At 34.1% G+C, this 25,840-nt stretch overlaps 4 protein-coding genes across 5 annotated transcripts in view; 2 read left to right on the top strand and 2 right to left on the bottom strand.

Moving 5' to 3' along the window:
- The window catches only part of LOC125668966 (uncharacterized), a 90,710-nt gene extending 69,371 nt beyond the window's left edge, over window positions 1-21,339 (bottom strand). Inside the window, exons 1-8 of the mRNA XM_056161356.1 lie at window positions 21,175-21,339; window positions 19,074-19,207; window positions 18,710-18,785; window positions 16,642-16,750; window positions 15,374-15,425; window positions 14,188-14,279; window positions 1,139-1,309; window positions 762-810 (exon numbers count right to left, since the gene is read on the bottom strand). Coding sequence (XP_056017331.1) covers window positions 762-810; window positions 1,139-1,309; window positions 14,188-14,279; window positions 15,374-15,425; window positions 16,642-16,750; window positions 18,710-18,785; window positions 19,074-19,207; window positions 21,175-21,327 — 836 coding nt within the window. The 5' untranslated portion in view covers window positions 21,328-21,339. The remainder of the gene's footprint in view (window positions 1-761; window positions 811-1,138; window positions 1,310-14,187; window positions 14,280-15,373; window positions 15,426-16,641; window positions 16,751-18,709; window positions 18,786-19,073; window positions 19,208-21,174) is intronic.
- Window positions 2,959-6,970, top strand: LOC130046325 (uncharacterized). Of its 2 annotated transcripts, XM_056162426.1 has the most exons (4): window positions 3,046-3,275; window positions 3,676-3,701; window positions 4,230-4,367; window positions 4,712-5,718. In XM_056162426.1, the coding sequence occupies exons 2-4, from the start codon at window positions 3,677-3,679 to the stop codon at window positions 5,716-5,718; spliced, it is 1,170 nt and encodes a 389-aa protein (XP_056018401.1). In that variant the 5' UTR covers window positions 3,046-3,275; window position 3,676. The 2 variants fall into 2 exon arrangements, with proteins under 2 accessions (XP_056018400.1, XP_056018401.1); XM_056162425.1 differs by having other exon boundaries at window positions 2,959-3,701; window positions 4,712-6,970.
- Window positions 6,092-10,688, bottom strand: LOC130054074 (uncharacterized). Its single transcript, XM_056162424.1, has 7 exons — window positions 10,057-10,688; window positions 9,374-9,549; window positions 8,768-8,910; window positions 8,281-8,500; window positions 7,923-8,116; window positions 7,448-7,516; window positions 6,092-7,229 (listed from the first exon to the last, which is right to left on the bottom strand). The coding sequence occupies exons 1-7, from the start codon at window positions 10,155-10,157 to the stop codon at window positions 6,579-6,581; spliced, it is 1,554 nt and encodes a 517-aa protein (XP_056018399.1). The 5' UTR covers window positions 10,158-10,688; the 3' UTR covers window positions 6,092-6,578.
- Window positions 21,340-21,588: 249 nt separating the features above from the next.
- Window positions 21,589-25,840, top strand: part of LOC125670264 (uncharacterized) — a 5,704-nt gene continuing 1,452 nt past the window's right edge. Inside the window, exon 1 of the mRNA XM_048905349.2 lies at window positions 21,589-21,737. Within this exon, the coding sequence (XP_048761306.1) occupies window positions 21,670-21,737 (68 nt within the window). The 5' untranslated portion in view covers window positions 21,589-21,669. The remainder of the gene's footprint in view (window positions 21,738-25,840) is intronic.

Below are 25,840 nucleotides of genomic sequence, written 5' to 3'. Positions count from 1 at the left end.
TGATATCAGAATCACAAATTACTTGACAAAAAATTCTTTTATAAAAAAATAAAATGTGGTATAAATGTATCTCTAAGAAGTTTTCACTTTACATAATTCATCAACCTCAATTAACCATTCATAAAATGACACTGTGTTTCTTAACATAGCCATGTGACAACTAGAATTTAAAAGAAGCATGTATTGTCTGCAGTGACCTTGTCTGCAGTGACCTTGACCAAATTCAGGTTTTCCATCTCATTAAAGTGGCTATTTCTACATATTTCATGCAGCTCAAAGGTAGAGCATTCGCTTCGTAACCGGGAGATCGTGAGTTCGAGCCCTGCTTGTGCCATAGCCGTGTCAAACCTAAGACGTCAAAATAGGTAGTGATTGCTCCTTCGCCAAACACTCAGCATTTAGAAGTGAGAATCACAAGTCATTTGGATATGACATTAAACCTGGATGTCCTGTGTCGCGGCAGGCATTGGCATGATAAAGAATCCTCACTGCTATGCCCCAGATTGCCAAGTATAGGTCTAAATTTGTGGTACTTCACCTACAGCTTGTGATGTCTCAATATGAGTGAATGGGACGTAAAATAATCAAAGTATTTCATGAGAATGTAGTACAAAAAAAATATTTATCTACACATGTACATAAAAGCGTTCCTCCACTCCCTTCGACAGATCATCTGTAGGTGCAGCCACCGTATGGATTACACGTATTCTTTAATGAATTGCAATTAACGCAGTTTGTTTATTACTCTACCACTACTTTACCTTTTCCACGAAAATTCACACTTTGTAGCATCATCAAAGATGTGGGTCACTGAAATCAGATCATGAGATTTTCCATTAATGAGATGAAATATAGTGAAGATGAATATGTGTTATCGTAGAATATCATAGTGTCAGTTACAGGCAATCTGTATAAAATATACATATAAGTTCGTATGTTTTCAAAACAACAGACTGATCTCATGTATCTACACATGTCAAATTAAAAGTTGAAGTCATAAGCTTAAATCATTTAATCATGTATAATTAATTTATGAACCTCAACAATGCAACAAGGATGTTGAAATTTGGAAAAATCTCCAACATACACTTTTTACTTTTTGAATTAATAAAAACAATATTCCATTGAACTTAAGAACCTTTAATTTTCCAGAACGGTTCTGGTATGAAGGCCTGGACTTGTTTGTAACGCTCCACTACAAACCCAAGGGTTGGAAACTGACAGCTTCCATAGCTGATCAACTTTTCAGCCAGGGCCTCTGGGAAAATCTTCTGCAGCCGCATTGTCTGAAACCTGGTGAAGGCAGCACCTGAGAAACGGGATACACTAATCATTAGTACTGTGTTACTGTGAACATCCGCCTAGTGAGATGTGATAAATCATGAATTATCCACATCTAGCAGTATCCTGAGAAATCATTACAATTAATGGGGAAGATGGGGGAAGGGGGGGGGGGGGGGGGGGGGGGGGGGGGCAATCTCCATGGATTGTTATAATTAGACTTACCAATCCCTCTGTTGAAATTCGACCCATCTATAATTACAAATCTGACCTTACACATCAGTAAGCTAAAATTTGACTTCACCAATCACCTTACCAACCAGCAAATTAACATTAAACCTTACTGATCTGTACGTTAAAATCAGACCAATGCAATCCATGATTTAAAGCTGTATTCTTTGGATGTCACCGTAGGAATAAAAAGCATGCATTTCATATCAAGCTATGTAAGTTATACACTTTCTGCAAATTATGCAATTGAACTCCATCGGATTGAAAGGTAATCAAGCTAATTTCCTATTTATTCATGTATTCTCTGAGTCGGATAGTGAATGCCCCATTTTGAAATATTTATAACCATGTGACATTTCCAAAGTAAACAACTACAAGGCGACAGGAAAGCGTGCACGGCCTGCAGGCTGTTGACAGGACATATTTAGTGATACAGTCAGACGGGATTAAACAGGATAGAGAGAACTACTTTGAGCATTACAAGGGGAGTTAAATTCTATGTTTAACATGAAATCAACATTCAGTACGACTATATACCGTAACTCCCATAATGTTTCTAACAATATTTTTCTCACGCGCTTGTGCACAAGGACCAACTGTCCATAAACGTCACTCCTTCATATTTTCGTACTAGAAAATCATAATTTTCTCCTTACATTCAGTAGATGAGTACTCCATTAATACCCGTACATAATCTGTCAAATCGTATTATTTTTCATAGTTTATCATACTAACAAAGCTTTGGAAACAAAATACTGTTTAATATGTATACCTTATCAATCCATAAATCAAAATTAGACCCTACAAATCAATAAGTTAAAATTAGACCTTACAAATCGGTAAGTTAAAATTAGACCTTACAAATCGGTAAGTTAAAATTAGACCCTACAAATCGGTAAGTTAAAATTAGACCTTACAAATCGGTAAGTTAAGTTACACCTTACAAATCGGTAAGTTAAAATTAGACCTTACAAATCGGTAAGTTAAGTTACACCTTACAAATCGGTAAGTTAAAATTAGACCTTACAAATCGGTAAGATAAAATTAGACCTTACAAATCAGTAAGTTAAAATTAGACCTTACAAATCGGTAAGTAAAAATTAAACCTTTCATATTGGTAAGGGCTGTTTCAGAAATGATCAAATGGGGGGGTCGGGCGGCAAACGATATTTTTTTGTGTGGGTGATCGTATTTTTTCATATTTTAATTGGTCCGTGGTTGGACTGTTAAAAAAATATTTATTATGGGTAGTGGGTAGTTTCTATTGTTTTATTTTGTGCCACGTGGGTGTTGAGTTTTCAGAATATTTTTATTGTCGCTCTTGTCGTGTTGGTTACAAAACGTCGGAGGGAAAATTGAAAACGTGCTTTCGAAATCGGAAATAACATAGAACTATTCGAGTTGTCGCTCTTTGCAGCGCATAACTTTCCATTACGGCACTCTTCAAATGGAAAACACCCGTCCGGTTTGGTTTTTCATTTTATGACGATGAGGTATCGGTGGTTAACTGTGCGTTTGAGACGCTTGAATCCACGGTAAACAAAGCGCGAAGCAAGTGATCGTCGACATGCCACAGCGTTGTTCTGTGCCGCTCTGTAGTAATTATGGTGGACATCAGTTCCCAAAAGACAAATATAAACGTTTTCAGTGGATTGTTGCAATCAAAAGAATTGATCCGAAATCAAAAAAGTTGTGGGAGCCTAAGAATGCAGATGTTGTTTGCCACCTTCACTTCTGCGAAAGTGATTACAGGGACACGTCAGGTTAGAAGCCATAATATCGATCATTATCAATGTAAAACACATTTTATAAACTTAATGATGATATTTGTCTTCCGTTTTTATTCATATTCAATTTGAGTTTCAATTTGATGTCATAAATACAGGCCAAGTAATTGCTTCTTGTTGCGTGTTGGAAATTTTGATAAAAGGGCTCATCACTTATAAATTCTGGCTATATACTAGAGCTTCCTTCCTCTATTTCTTAGAACAAGTCAGTCTTCTTAACAATAAAGTCAGTTCAGATGATGCAATTCCTAGCCTGTATTGCATTAATGATTTCATATTGCTTGTATGTACATACAAGTGCAAGAACTTTGAATTACATTGCATTTATTTGATTTGCATGTGTTCGTGTTGCTTTCTGTTTTCTTTTATATTTCAGAATGACGAAGGGAATGGTAATGACAGGCAAGTGATATTATAATAATCTTGTTAAGATAACCAAATAACCATACATAAAGTGTATGTAAAGCAAAGAATAGTCCTAACAATAAATATTCAGCAATATTAGTGTTGGAATAATTTAATTACCAACAATAATCAGTTATCTTTTGACTTTTTAAAGATTAAAGCATTAACAATTCACTTTTTAGTCACAAAATGTATGACATAGATGGAAGGGGACACTGTACCTTAATGTTTTCATTCATAATATCATTTGTATGCCAGGTTTTACAATTAGCATATTCAAAAGTTGAAATATATTTAAATAAACCCTACCCCATTTTGCCTTTGCAGACCAAAAAAAATAAATGTTTTTAAACTTTATCCAATCAAAAACATGAATTAAGTGATTTAAAATATGCCTTTTAATTCATGTATTTATTTTTTTGGTAACAAGCTCATAACAAAAAATGAAAAAGTCTTTCAAAAATTAAGAAAATTGAAAGAGCAAACCATCATCTTGCTATAAGGATAATGAAATTTTGTTTTCAGCTGACCGCCTTCGCCTTAAAGAAGATGCTGTTCCTTCCATTCTGATCCCTGGGGAGGAAGTTTCTGGCCCAAGCCCAAGACAGTTAAGATTTAAGAGGAGAAACCAACCATTGGAGGAACCTGACATTATGGCCATGGGTATAATGATGATACTTTAGTGCTTGTTGTGTCACATGCACAGACATAAAGGAATCTTTAAGTCTGCATTTAGCCATATCCACTGCATGTAAAACAATGCTTTGATAGGCCATTTAACTATTATGTCACAATGTAAAAGTCCACAAATATATGCAATGTCAGAAATTTGCTGATAGGGCATTTAAGTTATGTTAGGTTAAGTCCAAAAGGGGAAAAAAGAACATACACCACATCAAAAGAACTGAAAAACATTCTGTACTTTCAGTTAAAGATTTAAGCGAGTTACTGTATTGGTAAGACACATGAAATCTCCACCTATTTTTACTTGTACATGTATATTACAGGTGTACAGCAAGAAGTGGTTATAGATCATACAGTAAAGACTGGGCAGACTGATCAAACACCAACAGAAATCCAGGATCTAGGAAAAAAATTTGTGCAAAATCCCTTTGCTATGAAATGTTCCATTGAAAATTTTAAAGATAATGCAGATGCTGTTTCGTATTACACTGGTTTCAGTAATTACGATCAGTTTATGATATTTTATCACTGTCTTGGTCCATGTGTAAATGAATTAGATTACAAATGTGTAACTTTAGAACCAAGGGATCAACTTTTTTTAACTTTGATGAAATTGAGACAGGCTAAAGAGGATTTTGAATTGTCACTTTTCTTTCAAGTTTCAGTGTCAACTGTATCTAGGATTGTAACAACCTGGATAAATTTTTTGTATTTCCAGTTAAAGGAAATGAACATATGGCCATCACAAGACACAGTTCAAGATTTTATGCCTTCAAATTTTGCAGAGAAGTTTGCAAACACTAGGGTTATACTGGATGCCACCGAAATACCAGTTGAGAAGCCGTCAGACGTCAATGCTCAGTCCATTACTTGGTCAAATTATAAGCATAGAAATACTATAAAGGCAATGATTGGAGTGACTCCCAGAGGGGCTGTGTCATATGTTTCCGATGCTTATGGTGGGTCTGCAAGTGATAGAATGATTATTGAAAGATCTGATTTATTGAAAGATGGTATGTTTGAGAAAGGCGACAGCATCATGGCTGATCGAGGCATCATGGTGCAAGATCTCTTTGCTAACAAGGATGTTCAAGTAAATACTCCAACATTTTTGAAAGGTAAATCCCAACTTGAAGCCCATGAAGTAGTACATGATCGACGTGTAGCTTCAAAACGCATACATGTAGAAAGGGTCATTGGTCTGGCAAAACGTTTTAAAATTCTAAAGAATGAACTTAGTCACAGCAAAATTCAGCTTGGATCCCGAATCATTTATATCTGCTTTGTGCTAAGCAATTTTAGAAGGTCAATTGTAGATAAATTTGCATAAGTTGTGATGATATTAAAGCAAAAGAGGCTAAATGATGATGTGCAGTTTTAAACAGATTTTCTCAATTCATATCATTTCTTGTGAATTAATCACATTTTATGTTGATCAGTCCTCGACAATTGGTTTTATTGAATTCATACATATATGAATAATATATATATGAAGGTAGTGACACTAGCATTTACTTATCTAAATATAATTCATATAAGATATGCTTGTTAGCATTGTAAGATATTCACCATCATAAAATTTCTCTCTATTCTGATATTTACTCAGTTTGAAAATACTGATCCAAGCTATTGCCTTGGTTAATATTTTTAAATTTAGAATATATCACACCATATTGACATAATGAAAAGTCCAAAATTTCAGATTACATATTGGGGGCAATTTTATTAGGCAATCTGAAGTGTTCCCTGCAATACTTCACAACATGTAGTCAATTTTATGGAAATATATTGTTTCATTTGTAGCATACATTTAAGTAGTACAGAAGGAGGTGGTTTCAAAGTAAGGCCAATTCAACCTAATTAGTAGATTATCATCTGGGGTCCAAAAAAAAAAAATGGGGCGGGTGGGAGAATATAATTTTTTAATTTTTATTTCCTGAGAAAAAAAAATTAATGAAAACAGACATCACACAAAGTGTTAATCAAGTAAGGAATTCAAAGATTCCTTGGTAGAATATATATATATAAAACAACATTCTGTGACTTTAATCATTCACTCATGTCACTGGGAAGCAAGTTTGTTTGAAATCATAATTTTTGCATTAAAAAAATCGGGATGGGCCCTTTTTTGAGGGGCGGGCGGGGATGATAATCTATCAATTAACTTTAATTGGCCTAATTTGCAATCATTTATAAATTTGAGGCAATGAAAGGTCTGTAATGTTTTGTATAAAACGACTCCAGTTTTGGTATAAGGCACATTTCACAGTATTCTCTGTTGATTTCAATAATTTCTACAAATAGTGACTTTAGTGTATACACAATAAAATAACAAAATTGTCTGCCACTTATATACAGTTGTCCCTGAATTTGATCATAGTAATTGGAAGATATTTTCAGCTTGATTTCCCCACCCACTACCTCTAAATAAGTGAAATATTCCATTGTGTTTGTGTTGATTTCTTGTCTCCGCCCTTTATAAGGACATTTCACCTCTATTATATATTTATCATCTATAACGCCATCTGGTGTTGCACCTAGAAATGGCATTTTTGAACAAATGAATAAACCATTCTCATGAACTCTTATGTTGTGGTTATCTTCAAACTTTTTGATTGCTTTTTTTTCATATGATTTTCCATGAGTGACTGCAGGGGTGGTGAGGCTCTTGATAGATATCAATGATTTACAAAGCTTCTGTTTGTTACGTCTGTCTGTCATTCTTGAAATCTGCCCAAAATTTGATGCTGTGATTCTCCACATTCTCTCTGCAAACCATCTCTTATTTGTAGATTGTCCCCTTGTTTCTTTTTCAATACTTGCCACCTCTGATTCAGTTACCTGTGCAATGAAAGGGAGAAAAAATCTAGAAAAGGCTTTAATCATAAATCGTCATAATATATATGTCTGATCTTAGTTGATAGGTAATACATGAAGCTATTTTTTTTATATATAATTGATGTCATGTACTTATATAGTTTTATACAGTTCTGCGGCAAGCAAAAATTCATTTAGCCATAAAGTCCCATCTCCAAATTATTTTATGATTTTGAAAGTACCTGTAATGCTTTATCCACCCAGTATTCTGTGAAAGGCAGTGATAAGTAGTGGTGGTCATGAATTGCAGACTGAAAATAAGTAAAATTTTATTATACTGTATGAAAACTGTACACATTATATATACACATTATTTCAAAGATAAGATTAAGACTAGATAAACATGAAATGTAGGCAAAGTTATAGTTAGGTTTAAAAACATATTGGTCATATGCGAAGGTCAACAAAAACATGCAAAACCCAATGTGATATATTAAGTAATGACAAAGTGAAATAAAAAAAAAAAAGTCAAGGTCACAAATTTTGTGAGAAAGAAGAAAGATTTTATTTTACATATGAAGCCCCATCACTTGGCATTCAAAAGACAAACTGACCAAAAAGCTAAATGCCCTGATGTATTATTAATTACATTCAAGGTCACACTCCATGGTGAATCTAAATTAAATAAGTATTGACTTTTCAAAATTTGTAAGTCACCTTCAAATCTGCTCTCTCATAAAGATAACGAAATGCAATGTCTTCAGAAGTATTTGATGTATAGTTGATTAATAGGTTTCTGACCCGGTCTTGCATGCCCTCTACATTCCTAAACTTTTCTGGTCGTGGGTCATCCAAATGAACGGCTGATTTTCTCTTCCCAATTGTAATTTTTTCAACTTTGACTGGAGATCCTGAATGCATGAAAAAGAACATGAATTTGTTAATTGTACATCCCAATTTTATATAATATGACACATTGTATATATCAACAAAGATGGAAAAGTTGACTCAAATTTGAATTTTCTACTTTTATGTAATTATATGCTGTTGTCCATGCATATTTTTATATTCCAACCTTTATGGGAAGCCTTTGGCTTGTTGAACATCATCAAATTTTCTGTACATGATTTCTGCACCGCCACTTCACCATTCTCAATAAAATTTTCAAGCATAATCATGCAAGCAGCTAGGTGCTTGCATGTACCATTTGGGCCTTTCCCTGCAGGGCATTCACAGTGTGAGTTTAGCACATCTCCAGATTCTTTCTCCAGCCTTAGTTTATAGCTGTATGTGACCTGTAATAACCTTTCAAATTAGACAGTGATTTCTTTGAAGTATTCAGTGATTTGGTTTGAAATATACATGTATATATTTTTTAAATGACCAAACTACACATACATGTACATGTTTTTCAGTGTCATACTGCTGACTATTTATTCATATACCCCGGAATATTTATTTGGAAATATCTACTAAAATATTCTTGATTAAAGCAAAAACTTGATAAAGCGTATACCATGTTTAAATATCAAATTGCGTTGAATAAAATTTTTGATAATTACCTTATTTTTCATGGCTGCACTGACTATTCCAGTAAAAAATACATCATTTTCAATGATAACTGAGCATGCCAAAACTCTCTCGGATTGGTACAATAGTTCCCCATTCTTAACTGCCTTGATATCACATGCCGCTTCATTATCTCCTGAAATATGATATAGCATATATTTATTCATGACAAAAGTGAATCATAATACATGCATGTACAGCACAGGCACTTGTTTCTGTAAATAACTTATGTGTTATTATTAGTATACAGAGGTCGTAAGTTATTTACAGAAACAAGTGCCTGTGCTGTACCGGGTGTATAAAATGATGTTTATTTAAGCATAACAATTTCTTCAAGGGTAAGGAAGGACCTCTCTCCTGAATTGAAAAAAAAGTATTTATTTTCCATAATTTTTGCATATGATATGCAGATAACCATGGACTTTATTTAACACTACCCCCCCCCCCCCCCCATAATTTAGCAACTACCACCTGGAAAAAAAATTTCAGATCTGTGTATGTTCATTTCACTAGTTATTTTATCATTTGCAAGGAATGAATTGAATGAGATATACTATGGAGAAAAACGAAAACTATCATTGCTTTCAATGCATAAATACCAGCAAGTCTATGGAGAAAATAGGCTTCTATCTGTTCCCTTGTAATAGAAGGTAGTAATTTCCTGTGCTCTGAATTGAGTTGTTGGAATCCTGTTGTAGGCCAGTTTACGTCCAAAGGATCTGGTAACAGAACAGGTGGCTGCTGGAAATTGGCATTTCTGTCATATGCTTCTAATCTGAAACGGGCAAATACATCATTCAAGATGATAGACTAAGAGTACATTACATACATGTATGTAGCATTTTAAGGAATGATGGGAACTTTATGACAAGTTTAACCTTTAAGACAGTAAATGTTCAGGTTTGATCCCCTGAAGATTTATGAATGCTGACAGAATATACAATAAAGGCTTTATATACAGAATGAGACTCAAGCATAGTCATGAGCCTTTGAATACCCCCCCCCCCTCCAATCCCTTTGCTGTTGATTAAAATTCCTATATTGATAAATAAAACAAAGATTCTGATAACCCAAATATAGCAGCCAAAGAAGTATGTAGACCACACTCTGAGAAGTCAAGCAATATCCCGTGCGAATATCTTTTTCGAGATGAAATGCGTACTAGTATGTAATCATACCAGATCTAGTTATCGTGACTATATGCTAACACAGCCTAACTTTACAGGTTTTTTTTTAAATGAAACTTTTCGGTAAAACAGCAGAAGAAAGAAGTTAAATGTACCGTCTAACTAAATCTATCTTCCTTCCTTGCGTCGTGGCGTTTCTACAGGCAAGCTCCTTCTTCAACTGCACCACCGTCAGTGCGAAATAGCGGTTCGCCATATTGTTTACATTTGATTCAAGCGTTCAGCTAACCACCGATAAAAATCAAGCGTCTGGGAGTGAACGTTTTCCATTAGAGGCGCATTTAGTAGAGTCCCTTTGGACGTGATGGCGGCGAACTCTGTTCTGTAGATTATTACAGTTTACAGTGCATCGATTTTGGGAATATTTTGAAACCAATAGGTATTCCGTTTTCTTATAAAAATAGGCAAACCTTAGTTGATTTATACGAGGGTACCGATGCGTTATATTTATCAGTCGGTGTGATGGTGATATAGAGGCCTCCGGGCGCGGGCTCCATTAGAAGACGAACGATTCGTGGAAAAACATATCCATACCCATTTCATGATAATAGCATCATTTGGACTCCCAATCTTTCCAACATTCCCGCCATAGATGCCTTTGATTGTTGATGTGACATCGTTTCTTCAGAACTACTGTGATACAATGTCGCACAGGCATTACTGCGTCATTGACTAGAATATTTGTCCCGAAAACCTCGCGAGATTTTACCGTTTTCATTTTTAAAAATATTTTTGTGGTGGGTCTGGTTAGTTTTTTTTTATTAGATGGGTCATTGTAAAATGAGTTTATTAATTTGATGGGTCATGGGGTAATTTTTAATTTTTTTTTATGGGTGCTTGGAATATACAAAAGGTGCCTCCCGACCCCCCCATGTATTTATTTCTGGAATAGCCCTAAGTTAAGTTACACCTTACAAATCAGTAAGTTAAAATTAGATCTTACAAATCAGTGAGTTAAAATTAGACCTTACAAATCGGGAAGTTAAAATTAGACCTTACAAATCGGTAAGTTAAAATTAGAACTTATCACACAAATTATAATTAGACCTTACAACTTGATAAGTTAAAATCAAATTGTACCGGTAAAAACAAGATCTTACAAATCGGTACGTTAAAATTGGACCTTACAAATCAGTAAGTTAAAATTGGACCTTACAAATCAGTAAGTTGAAATTGGACCTTACAAATCAGTAAGTTAAAATTAGACCTTACAAATCGGTAAGTTAAAATTAGACCTTAGAGTTCGGTAAGTTAAAATTAGATCTTAGAAATCGGTAAGTAACAAGAGATGTTTGTAAAACACATATGCCCCCCATGGTGCAAAAATTGAAAAGGGTTATACACACACACACATCATTTAATTGAGAGTAGTATCATCAATTCAAAATATTGAGCAGACAATATCTTCCTATGTCAAGAGTGGATTGACCATGTGACCTAAAAATCAATAGGGGTCATCAACTCCTGAAGATGTACCAGTGTACCAAGTTTGATGTCTGTCAAGCAAAGGGTTCGAAAGATATTAAATGTTCAGTGTATTCCTATGTCCAGTTTGACCCTTGACCATGTGACCTCAAAATCAATAGGAGTCATCTTCTGACGATGTACCAGTGTACCAAGTTTGATGTCTGTCAAGCAAAGGGTTTTCAAGATATTGAGCGAACAGTATATTCCTATGTCCAGTTTGACCCTTGGCCTTTGACCACGCGACCTCAAAATCAATAGGTGTCATGTGATCTGAAAATCAATAGGGGTCATCTTCTCCTGAATATGTACCAGTGTACTAAGTTTGATGTCTGTCAAGCAAATGGTTCTCAAGATATTGAGCGGACAGTATATTCCTATGTCCAGAGTAGATTGACCCTTGACCTTCAACCTTTTGACCTGAAAACCAGTAGGGGTCCTCTTCTTTCCATAACCAACCCACATATGAAATATTATTATGATCAAGTGAATGGTTCTCAAGATATTGAGCGGACAACATGTGGTCTACCGACCGACCGACAGGTGCAAACCAATATGCCCCTCTTCTTTGAAGGGGGGCATAAAAATTATACCTTACATATCGGTAAGTTAAATTTCGACCTTACAAATCAGTAAGTTAAAATTAGACCTTACAAATCGACAAGTTAAAATTAGACCCTACAAATCGATAAGTTAAAATTGGACCTTACAAATCAGTAAGTTAAAATTAGACCTTACAAATCCGTAAGTTAAAATTAGACCTTACAACCTTGTAAGTTAAAATCAGATCCTACCAATCCATAAGTCAAAATTAAACCTTACTAATTATAAGTAAAACTTTGAATTTACCAATATGAGATATAAAATTAGACCTTACCAATACATGAGTAACAAGAGGCCCTTGTGCGACATTGCTCACCCGAGCAGCAGTTTCAAAACGTAACAGAATATTTAGCCATTAATTTTTGTATCATTTTCCTAGTCAAAGGAGTCATGGTTACAAATTTGTAACAACAAAGTGAAAATTGCTTGCTACTTATTTCACTATTTTGGGACCTTTTGTTTAAAAACACACAAATTTCACCATTGTGAACCTCACCTAATTTAAAAGAGCAACAACCTGATTAAATCAGACCCCCCCCCCCCTCTTTTATTTATATTTCACTCACTATATACCTTAGTAAACTTTGGGTTTATATTGTGGCTCCTTCCTGGACAGCAGCATTTACGGTTTGAAAAAAAAAAATTGAAACAATACATCCTATTACCATGTTTCCATATTCATATAACATTATTTAAAAAATAAATTGTTATCCATTTCATGGAATGATTTGAACAAATGTTTATTTTTATTCTATATGAAATTAGTATGTTTCCATTTACTGAAAAGATCATAATAATGCAGTTATTCTTCATCAGAAGATTTTCAAAGATATGTGCCAAATGTTCAGTTTTGTTTTAAAATTATCTCCCTTTTGAAAGGGATGTGACCCTTCATTTGAACAAACTTGAATTCCATTTACCGAAGGACACTTTGACTCAAGTTTTGTTACATTGGCTCTGTAACTCTTGAAAAGAAATTTTTCAAAGGACATCCCTGTATTTTCACTGTTTTGCTAATATCTCCCCTCAGAAAGAGAACATGGCCCTCAATTTAAAGAAACATGAATCCCCTCTACCTAAGGATACTTTGAGTCAAATTTGGTTGAAACTGCCTCAGTGGTTCTAGAGAAGATTTTCAAAAGACTCCATCATATTTTTACAATGTAGCAATTATCTCCCCTTCAAAAGGGGTGTGATCCTTGCTGTTTGATTGAATCCCATTTACTCAAGGATACTTTGTGTCGAGTGTGGTTAAAATTGGCTCAGTAGTTCTGGAGAATAGGATTCTAAAAGATTTATATTCACATGTAGAACTTTGCACACTTCTGTAGCTCCGTTATGATCCAGGGGTCACAGTTCTAACAAACCTGAATTTACACTACATAGAGAAACTTTCTTATAAATATTATAATTATCTCCTCTTTGAAAGAGATATGTCCCTTCATTTGAACAACCTTGAATATTCTTTACCCAAAGAAACTTTCTGCTAAGTTTGGTTGAAATTAGCCAAGTGGTTCAAGAGAAGATGAAAATGTGAAAAGTTTACTACCAAAGACAACAGACAAATTTCAATCTAAAAAGCTCATTTAAACCTGTGGCTCAAGAGAGCTAAATATTAGAATTCATTAATCCATAACTTAAAACTAGATCTTACAAATCCGACAGCTAAAATTAGATCTTTCAAATTGGTATATTTAAATTAGCCTTCACCAATCCATAAGTTAAAATCAGATCTTACAATTCTAAAAGTTTAAAATTAGATCTTACCAATCTGCAAGCTAAAATTAGACCCTACCAATCCATAAACTATAATCAGAAATTACCCATCCATAAGTTACTCATCTCTAAGTTAAAATTAGACTTTAGCAATCTGCGAGTTAAAGTTAGGCCTTACTAGGCCCATGCTAAAATTAAACCTTACCAATTCATAACTTCAAGTGCAACTTTATCAATATGTATGCTAAAATTAACGTCAAATACAACTTTATCAATATGTACATTAAAACTAGACCTCACCAATCCGTACGTTAAAACTACACCTAACCAATCCGTACGTTAAAACTAGACCTCACCAATCCGTACGTTAAAACTAGACCTAACCAATCCGTATGTTAAAACTAGACCTCACCAATCTTATGTTAAAATTATTAAGACATTACCAATCCGCAAGTCTAGTTCCTGTCTGACATCCACAGCATCGCTGACTCTTTTATCCGGGGCCACTAGGTTACTGCAGGCTCTGGCAACTGCCCTGAAAATGAACTTATACATGTACATACAAAAAACAACAACTGAAATAAAACTGCATCGAGACCACAAATGTAAAAATAGGACGTCAACGCCCAATGCTGAGTTATGCCAATCCCCAGACTAGAAAAAGACACATTTACGGGTGTCTTACATTTCTCTTTAACTGAGTAAATGCAAAAGGAAGAAATGTGATGTCAGCGAGTCAAACATATATTCAAGATCCTAGAATTTGGATGAAGACCCCAGAATGAGTTATATAAGGATATCTTTTGTATTGCTTGAAAACATAAACAAAAACTAAATACAAAATCAAGAAATGTGATGTGAAGATGATATTTCTGACATGTTTCCTATTTACTTGTTCAAGTAAAACAGGATAATACATTGTCCAACATTAGTATTGAATCTGTCCAATATATTTCCTGACAAACTTTATCCTACCAAAGACCCTCCAGTGTTTCCATATTTCCTAACAAACTGTGTAATGGATTTATCCTACCAAAGACCCTTCAGTATAGTTATAACGGCATAACATCATGTAAAGGAAATTCTATATCTAATATATTGCTAACTCTGCATACAATCAATCAATCCAATTCAATTACTGTGGAATCAGCATTGTTCGTGGGGGATTGATGTTCGTGGATTTCGTGGGTCACTCTTACCCACGAATTTATGTCCCCACGAACCAGCAAAATTTTACTTACCCACGAACATTGGCCCCCACAAATTGGAATGATACCACACTAGTTGTATAACAATGTAATACAATACATTCTTTGAACTCCTAAGATGTTGTTTCACTGAGTATTTATGTTAACTGATATTTCTAACAGTACCATCTCAATCCTCAATCAAATCTTTTTTTGACAGCAATATTGTTTACAGTCTGTGGACGACCACGACGCAGCTCATGCATGGCAGCCTGACACAGGATGAGCATGCGCATGCCTCATTGATTCCATTCTGCGTATGGAGTTAGATGGAGACATTTTTCTAGTCCAGTTTTTTTAATGAGACATGTAGCGATACATTTTACAATTAGCTCTAGCATTTCCATAGAAACCGTTTCAGATAACCAAAACAAGAACTTACTGTGGTGTGATTTCAGAGAATCTGGCTCTGTAGATCGGCAGATTGGGATTCACTGAAAAATTCAAATACATGTAGTCAAAATGTTTCCGGGTGGAGTGTCGTTCTGAGAGGTCTCAGATAATGACGCAATCCATACAGAGGCATATTACTCTTCTCTCGGGTAGCCTAGCCTAACTACTAAAAATTCATTACGAAATGAATTTAATAGCGGAGTATGTTTTAAGGTACATGACTGGTGCAGAATATAAACTGCCATTAATCTGCACCAATTTATGACACTAAAACATACTTTGCCATTAAAATCATTCCATATAATTTGATTTATTTGATAAATGCGAATATAATTTTTGGATAAATTCTAAAAATAAACATAAAATGTTAATGACATCACAATAATGCTTTACAGTATAAAAGTATGTTGTTCAGCCAATCAAACTGCACGTTACAAAATTGAACCATATGCTGAAATGGAGAAATGACAATCAGAATCAGTAATAGTGTGTTTCTATCACACCGACGCTTGCACTAATTTTGACTAAAACCCTATAAATGGTTTAATCACTTGAGGAGGTATGGTACACCAGAGAAATTTTATATAGGTGAAAAGTGAAGGATATGTACAACAATGTTTTGAAATTGAAAACTTTCAAATTTTAAAAGTCAAAAACACAATACTAGCTACTGATTCTGAAATATTATCATCTCTAAATTTCAGTAATTTCAACGATAGTCTGTAATGTTGATGAAAAATACAAGGCGGACAGTCTTTTATATGTAATAGTTTTACAAGCCCAACCCCAATTTAACTGGACTTGGTCTTCAGGCCAATGGTTTATTTCAAAGACTGGGCTACATCGATACACTGTGAAACCAAAAAGTGGAATAGATTGTAAAAGAGATGGATGGCAGATAGTAGACTATATACACAGGTTCATGTGGATGACAAAGTTCTTCTATAGTATGTACATTGTCTCGGTTGTCAAATCTCTGTGGGGAATTAGATAGGGAAAAGGTGAAATGACAAAAGATGGTGAGAACTTAAGCTGATGTGGACAGGGGGTCAATGAATCTTTCTAGCTTTGTTAAATTTCATTCACTGTCTCTCAGGAGTTGTGCACACAGAACACCACTGAAAAGAAATCTAAGAAAATCAATGAATCAGATTTGAAACAGAGACACACACACCTTTGGCACAATACTTTGAATAAAAAAAATCTGTCCCTTGCCACCTTAAAAATAAAAGTCTGTTACTGTAATTGATATACTACCTGCTCTACAGACTTGAATGACCTCAAATCCTATGTTCTCCCCCTCTCTGTCACAATCAGTCCAGATAATGAGGTACTGGCTGCTCCTGACCTCCCGCTCTAAGGTTCTCTGCCAATTAGAAACAAGCGCTTTCATCTCAGTAATTTCTCTAATTTTGGTCACAATATGTATATTGAACGTTTCTGCAGTGTAAACTGATATGAAAGCATTGATTTGAAATGTCAGGGCTTTTTAAAGGTCTTCATTTCAAGGGCCAGGGCCTTTCCAACTGGGAAAAATAGCGACATTTGCTTGAAATTGGGAAAAATGTTTCATAGAAAGAAATTGGGAAAAACCCAATTTAGAGTGCTTTAAGGTATAATTGGGCTCCTTCTGACTTTCAATTTGGTCAAAGCTTACCTCATTCAAATAAGCAGAGGCCAAAAAATTAGGTTTTCTTAAGATTTTTAAGCAAAAATTGTGATCTGTGGCCCTGTGAAGAAGATTTATGAACGATTTGGCTACCCTGCTTGATTTGTTTTCATTGCTTGGGAATTTCAAAGCAAAAATTGAGAAAAATACCTGTTTTTCAACATTGGGAATGGGGTCTTATTTTCACCCCCTACAGACCCTTAAAAAATCCCTGGATTGTATATTCTATAAATGTGTTCATTTGAACTACATATTTACATACTAAAAGCAAATGCTACATTTATAGATTTATCGAATGTAGTGACATACTCATGGTTTTATACAACATGCTCTTTGCTTGGTACATGTATTATCATCAGTATACATGTAATGCATGCATTTGTGGCATTCCTTTAATGTATAAACACACAAAAACAAAAAAGTTTAAATTTCCAATGAAGTTTTTGGGGGGGTCAAAGGTTATAACCTTAATCACCTGTTTGTAACAGGATATCAGTCACATAAAACCATATGACCAGGATGTAACTACGCTCTATCAGTTAGTAGTAGAAATGCGGGACAGCTCAGTATTTCTCAATAACATTCACAGCAATGCACTTACATGTTAGCTAAGCCTGATTGTGAAACATGTTATGTGTCCCACTCAAAATTCCTCAATGTTCAAAACTTTTATTGAGCCCCCATCCCTATTTTACCAAATTCCTCCCAACTAGCCATTTCTGATGCACATTTGGTATAAACACAAACTTTCAGAATGACAACTCTCAGTCAAAAAACTGCACATTATCATCCATTCAACAAAACTCTTGTTTCCCCATTTCAGAGTCATGTGGTGTATGTTGGATGTCACTTTAGAAAATTGTCTAATTGTCTAAAGTGCACATGTATAAGTACAATAAGTAACCATTGTAAAACTTTTACTGGATTTGATCATGTGACCACCCTACTTCATATTACAGTAAAGTTTTTAGGGGTAGGAAAGAAAAATCAATACATCAGGATATTGGCTGGTTTTGTTTGACTAGGTATGACATCATAGCCTACTAAATTATTTTAAGCTGTTATCTCATAGCTGTTGGGTAAACTGTGATGTCACCTTTTCAAGGCTCTCAAACCCAAGCAAATCAGAAAATCACTGGGACATTCACATAATTTTTGTTATTTCTTATTTTCCTTGAATCTCTTCACCAATATTCCCCTTCAACTTTGATAAAATATTCAGAATACCAGTAAATTTGATCAGTAGAGTGCTTTAAAATTTCTAAATCTTAATAAGAATTAAAGGTACTGTTTAAGTATATATGATAATTCAAGGCAGTCACAGTAGTGAGAGTGCAAAAAGTTTATTGCCTTCCCAGTTCAATATTGAGGTCAGCTCGAGTACTTTATATTGCCATGAAGTGTGAAGTACAAAGAAAATATTTTATTTAATGCATTTTGGAAAAAAAAATCACACATTAAAAGGAACATAAAAATATTTTAAATATTTGGAAATATCTGTGACACATTTTTTCATAAATTCAGAGAAATTTGTAACAATAGTGAATAATGAGGTTTTACATGGTAAATTTTCACGTATAATTGACAATATTTTTGCCAAATACATTGTGCAGCAAAATTTATTGAAATAAAACAAACACATGTAAATTTCCTCACCTTGATGTCTGTGTAGTTCTCTGGACATTTTTTCTCTACAGGAGTGTCAAACAACGACAACGGATTGCAGGAATACCTGCGAAACAAACCAACACCGTAAATCAACCACGTCTAAAATCAAAAATGTCAAGAAAGACATCAGCTGTAATTTATTGAAAACAAACTAAACCGTAAATCAACCAAGTCTAAAATCAAAAATGTCAAGAAAGACATCAGCTGTAATTTATTGAAAACAAACTAAACCGTAAATCAACCAAGTCTAAAATCAAAAATGTCAAGAAAAACATCAGCTGTAATTTTGTTGAATTCTTTATTGACCATTCAAATTAAAAAATTAAAGGATATCTAAAAACAATATTCTTACCACTTGCGGTACTGGCCAATGAAGTCCAGCTCCAACAAATGACCACTCACGGAGGTCATCATCATCAAACAGTTCTTGTTTAATATATTGTAATTGAACTCATAAATCTTGTTGAACTTTGAAAACCCTTCTCTCTGAAACATAAACATAAAATCAGTTGCAATAAAATCACTGTCAGTCAACATCAATAAAATTTACTCTCAGTTTTAAAATTACTGTACTTCTCCATGATTCCATGGAAGGCTCAAGCTAAAATATTTTAGCAGTCCAAGAAAATTGTACCTAATGATTCAAATCATAAGCATTGTATACACTCACATACCAGTTCTCTCTAGAGGTTGTACAATTAGAATTCATCATTACCAAACTTAGCTTGACATAACAGAGAATAACCAAGGATAATCTAAAATCTGTACTACAAGCATTTCACGAGACAATGTTGCTAGATTCCATATTTTGATTGGAAAAAAGGGGAAAATAGCGCATGTCAATACGAGAAAAATAACAACTGAAAACCCCGAGCTCCAGATAAGGTGTGTATCAGCGTAAATACTCATTAAATTTTACCAAATACGCATTTAAGTTGAAAATAATGCGTACAATTACGCATTAGTGAATGTAAATTCACTTTACACTCCCAAAGTAATGCGTATTAGTCCGCGTATTTGCGATACATGTAGTATGATATAAATATGAATTATCTATTCATATGAACTGAGGTTAGCCCAGGGCTTGATCATACATGATATTTAGCGCTATGAAATATGTTTTGATGACAATCACAATTTTGAATAATTGGAAGAGTCAACTCAAAACACTATTATACAGGCCTACTTTCTTTCTTAAAGAGTTAGTGTGCAGTCGAAAGCACAGAAAAAAACTTGTATTATAAATCGTGGACGAATGATATACAGAATTGGATCGTAATCATGTGACTGAGTGTCTGACATATTCAAATTTAATGCATCAATGATAAATATCAAATTCCCAATGACAATGAATAGTTTTAATAAAAAGAACTGCAAAGAAATTTCCCCGTAAATAGCTTGAGCGGCCTTTTAGTATAAACTTTAAGTTAAAGTTTAACGGAAGAAGTATCGTTTATCTGGCGACATCTTCTGTGCAAAAGAGCAAAGATAATCAGTAAATTAACAAAATAAACTTTTGAATTTTTCTGGAAAGCAAATTACTCGCTGATTTAAAAATCAGGGAGTAAATACTCTTTGTGGTAAAAAATTATCTGGAGCTCTGAAACCAAATTGCACTAAAAAAAATCTATGAATTTGAATTTCTTTTTAAATAGATCTATTTTCTGCACAATTGGATAAAAATACTATTATAGATTTGCTTACAAGTGTTTAAAACATTTTGCAGAAAGACATGCTAAAATTCTCTTTTAAATTTATTTTTAGCAATTAACAACTTTTCGGATTCAATAGACTTGCAAAATTGCTATTGAAGACACCTGAAATAAATTCCTAGTAAAGTAGTTCCTTGTTGATTAGCACTGTACATTAGCTTATCAATGGAAACCATTTTAACTCTTGATATGATTTTGATTACGGATAACTCCGTTTACCTGATCAAGATATAGGGCTCACGGCGGGTGTGACAAATTGACAGGGGATGCTTATTCCTCCTAGGCACCTGATCCCACCTTTGGGATATCCAGAGGTCCGTGTTTGCCCAAATTTCAATTTATATTGCTTATAGAGTTATGAGATTGATCATTATTCGTTTTCTTCACCTTTCATGATGCAGAGACTGTCTAGTTGAGCATGTATTCTTTGATGTAAACATATGGTTTTGTGCAATCATTAGTAGTAACTATCAACATACTGTAGTGTGCAAGAGATGTTCACACATTACAGTCAGTCATTTAATAGCAATTTAAACAATTTGTTTATTATTATTTCAGTCAAAATGTTTTCCCGGTTCTTGTCAACCTATAAATTTTCAACATCTACACAAATCTCCCAGAGATTCTGCATAAGTAGAAAATGTGAAGGACGGACAGACGATCATAAAAATTAAAATCTACAACAGACTCGGGAACAGAAACTGGCAGTGGCAAACATGAGAAAATAAACTTAAACATCACCTTTCTAGCACTTCCTCGTGACATGACATTAGCAAGTGTTTTTGCTGCGTCATTTTTTTCTGCAACATTTAATACCTTGACCATATCTGCACTTGAATGAGAGCAATAATTCCTAAATATTAACCCAAAACATTTCCTAAGCATAAAACTCATAGCTAGCGCCCTTTTTCCCTTGTGAATTTGTTAACTTGTTCCTTAATTTGGTCGATATTTCTCAACTTTGCTAAAATATAATATCATTTGCATTATATCATTTGGATTTCAATTTAACATTTGTTTGGATTCAAACTGAATTCTTATTATATTTCTGGCTACAATGCAAATTATATAATCCAGGATGAATTCTACGTATGCTTTAACAATTCATCAATAAACTGGTTTTCAACCCTCGAACCTCTAGTTTCAATTTTCTATATTGTAATAAAGTAATTTGACTAGTTCTCTCGCGTTGCGTAAACATCTTTCTCTTTGCCTTTGACATGCTGCGCCGTTATTATGGCTTCACGATTGTGTATTTTAGCTGTGCGCTCTCCGAAAACAATATTTCGAGGAGATTTCAAAAGGTTTGCAGTACATACTTCTAGCAACACCATTTATGTTTTTTGCTTTTGTTTATGTCTGAAATTTTGAAAACAGTGCAGAGCTGAGGTGACTTTGAAATGGTCAACGTAAACCAGGTTGGGAACACTTCCCCTACAGCGAGATATTCTTCCGAAAGCGCGATTCTCCCTTTTTAGCGAGAGTAATTATATCCCGTACAACCGAGAAAACCACACGTGGGGTACATCTCTTTGTGTTTCACGTTAAAAGAAGGAATTAAAGTGCTATAAATGTCCGATATTTCTATTTAATCAGGTTGGGAACACTTCCCCTATAGCGAGATATTCTCTCAAAAACGAGATTATCCCTCTCTAGCGAGAATAAATATATCCTGTAAAATTAAGAAAAACACCCGTGGAGTATATCTTCTTTGTGTTTCGAGTGAAAAGAAGAAAAAGTGCTCAAATGTCTGATACTTCTGCAAATATATTAATCAAAACAAAAACACTCACGATGTGTATTGGATTTCAGACTGCTTCCCTCTTACGCAGCAACATTGATATGAAATTTCTTCACTGTGTTGTAAACTTTATATAGACAATTTGGTTCATGAGTGTGTCACACTTATTCAGCATGGCATGGAATTTGCCATTATTTTCAATAAAGACACCAAAACACCTATTTACGGTAATGTTTACTTTCTCGCTAAAGAGGGATAATCGCGTTTTAGCGAGAAGATCTCGCTATAGGGGAAGTGCTCCCAACCTGTTAAATCAAAACAAAAAACACTCCTGATGTGTATTGGATTTCAGACTGCTTCCTTCTTACGCAGCAACGTTGATATGCAATTTCTTGACTGTGTTGTCAACTTTAAAGAGACTTCACATCATGTTGAGTGTGTGTTATTCAGCATTGCCAATATTTTCAATCAAAACACCTGTTTATGGTCATGTTTTCTTTCTCACTAAAGAGGGATAATCGCGTTTTAGCGAGAAGATCTCACTATAGGGGAAGTGTTCCCAACCTGTAGACCAATACATACTGTTAAAGTTCTCTATAAAACTCTCTTTGTCAATTTATTGTATCACTGTGACATTGCCAACCACTGACACTACATCTGATATGTTGTTTAATTGTTCAAAGCCGTGTGTTCAATTACATTCAGTGTGTTGTTATTAGATTCCTGAATTATTTGGTGACAAATTCAGATTTGGGAGGGGGTTAGAACAATGACTCATTCATGTTTATGAAATGAATTTGGAAAAGAGAATTATTTTTATTTGAAAACTTCCTTTTCTCTTTATGAACTTCATGTTCTCACCATCTAATATATATTGTCTGCTGCAGATCAGATGACAACATCTGATATATATTGTCTGCTGCAGATCAGATGACAACATCTGATATATATTGTCTGCTACAGATCAGATGACAACATCTAATATATATTTTCTGCTACAGATCAGATGACAACATCTAATATATATTGTCTGCTACAGATCAGATGACAACATCTAATATATATTGTCTGCTACAGATCAGATGACAACATCTAATATATATTGTCTGCTGCAGATCAGATGACAACATCTAATATATATTGTCTGATGCAGATCAGATGACAACATCTAATATATATTGTCTGCTGCAGATCAGATGGCAACATCTACATTTTGTGTCAAACTAGTTCATTTGAGTTGTATGTCCACTTATATTTTAATGTGTACTCGGTTCTGTGTCTAAGCACATTAATTGTATTCCAATTACTCTAATCCAGTCATTATATGTAGCGATAGTAGATGAGCGGATCAAAGGATCTAATTTTAATTAGATTGTATTGTGTAATTCTGTCATTGAACAGTAATACTGTATAATAATGTACAGTAACAGTAATAGTGTATAATCCAGTCATTGTACAGTAATAGTGTATAATCCAGTCATTGTACAGTAACATTGTGTAATCCTGTCATTGTACAGTAACATTGTGTGTAATCCAGTCATTGTACAGTAACAGTGTATAATCCAGTCATTGTACAGTAATATAGTATGATCCAGTCATTGTACAATAATAGCATATAATCCTGTCATTGTACAGTAATATTGTGTGTAATCCAGTCATTGTACAGTAACATTGTGTAATCCAGTCATTGTACAGTAACATTGTGTAATCCAGTCATTGTACAGTAGCATTATGTAATCCAGTCATTGTACAGTAATAGTGTGTAATCCAGTCATTGTACAGTAATATTGTGTGTAATCCAGTTGTTGTACAGTAATATTGTGTATAATCCAGTCATTGTACAGTAACATTGTGTGTAATCCAGTCATTGTACAGTAACATTGTGTAATCCTGTCATTGTACAGTACCATTGTGTGTAATCCAGTCATTGTACAGTAACATTGTGTAATCCTGTCATTGTACAGTAACATTGTGTGTAATCCAGTCATTGTACAGTAACATTGTGTAATCCTGTCATTGTACAGTACCATTGTGTGTAATCCAGTCATTGTACAGTAACATTGTGTGTAATCCAGTCATTGTACAGTAACATTGTGTAATCCAGTCATTGTACAGTAACATTGTGTAATCCAGTCATTGTACAGTAACATTATGTAATCCAGTCATCGTACAGTAACATTGTGTAATCCTGTCATTGTACAGTAACATTGTGTGTAATCCAGTCATTGTACAGTAACATTGTGTAATCCTGTCATTGTACAGTACCATTGTGTGTAATCCAGTCATTGTACAGTAACATTATGTAATCCTGTCATTGTACAGTAACATTGTGTAATCCTGTCATTGTACAGTAACATTGTGTGTAATCCAGTCATTGTACAGTAACATTGTGTAATACTGTCATTGTACAGTAACATTGTGTGTAATTCAGTCATTGTACAGTAATATTGTATGATCCAGTCATTGAACAGTAATAGTGTATAGTCCAGTCATTGTACAGTAATAGTGTATAATCCAGTCATTGTACAGTAACATTATGTAATCCAGTCATTGTACAGTAACAGTGTGTAATCCAGTCATTGTACAGTAACATTATGTAATCCAGTCATTGTACAGTAATATTGTGTAATCCAGTCACTGTACAGTAATATTGTGTGTAATCCAGTCATTGTACAGTAATATTGTGTATAATCCAGTCATTGTACAGTAACAGTGTATAATCCAGTCATTGTACAGTAACATTATGTAATCCAGTCATTGTACAGTAACATTGTGTAATCCTGTCATTGTACAGTAACATTGTGTGTAATCCAGTCATTGTACAGTAATATTGTGTAATCCAGTCATTGTACAGTAATATTGTATAATCCAGTCATTGTACAATAATATTGTGTAATTCTGTCATTGAACAGTAATAGTGTATAATCCTGTCATTGTACAGTAATAGTGTATAATCCAGTCATTGTACAGTAATAGTGTATAATCCAGTCATTGTACAGTAATAGTGTATAATCCTGTCATTGTACAGTAACATTGTATAATCCAGTCATTGTACAGTAATATTGTATAATCCAGTCATTGTACAGTAATATTGTGTAATCCAGTCACTGTACAGTAATATTGTGTGTAATCCAGTCATTGTACAGTAATATTGTGTATAATCCAGTCATTGTACATGTATAATCCAGTCATTGTACAGTAACATTATGTAATCCAATCATTGTACAGTAACATTGTGTAATCCTGTCATTGTACAGTAACATTGTGTGTAATCCAGTCATTGTACAGTAATATTGTGTAATCCAGTCATTGTACAGTAATATTGTGTAATTCTGTCATTGAACAGTAATAGTGTATAATCCTGTCATTGTACAGTAATAGTGTATAATCCTGTCATTGTACAGTAATAGTGTATAATCCAGTCATTGTACAGTAATAGTGTATAATCCAGTCATTGTACAGTAATAGTGTATAATCCAGTCATTGTACAGTAATATTGTGTAATTCTGTCATTGTACAGTAATAGTGTATAATCCAGTCATTGTACAGTAACATTGTGTATAACCCAGTCATTGTACAGTAATAGTGTATAATCCTGTCATTGTACAGTAATAGTGTATAATCCAGTCATTGTACAGTAATAGTGTATAATCCAGTCATTGTACA

Source organism: Ostrea edulis, chromosome 4, assembly GCF_947568905.1.
Source record: "Ostrea edulis chromosome 4, xbOstEdul1.1, whole genome shotgun sequence".
NCBI classification, from domain to species: Eukaryota; Metazoa; Mollusca; class Bivalvia; order Ostreida; family Ostreidae; genus Ostrea; species Ostrea edulis.
The sequence above is the reverse complement of the archived record's forward strand: the minus strand, read 5'-3'. Positions and strand labels throughout refer to the sequence as shown.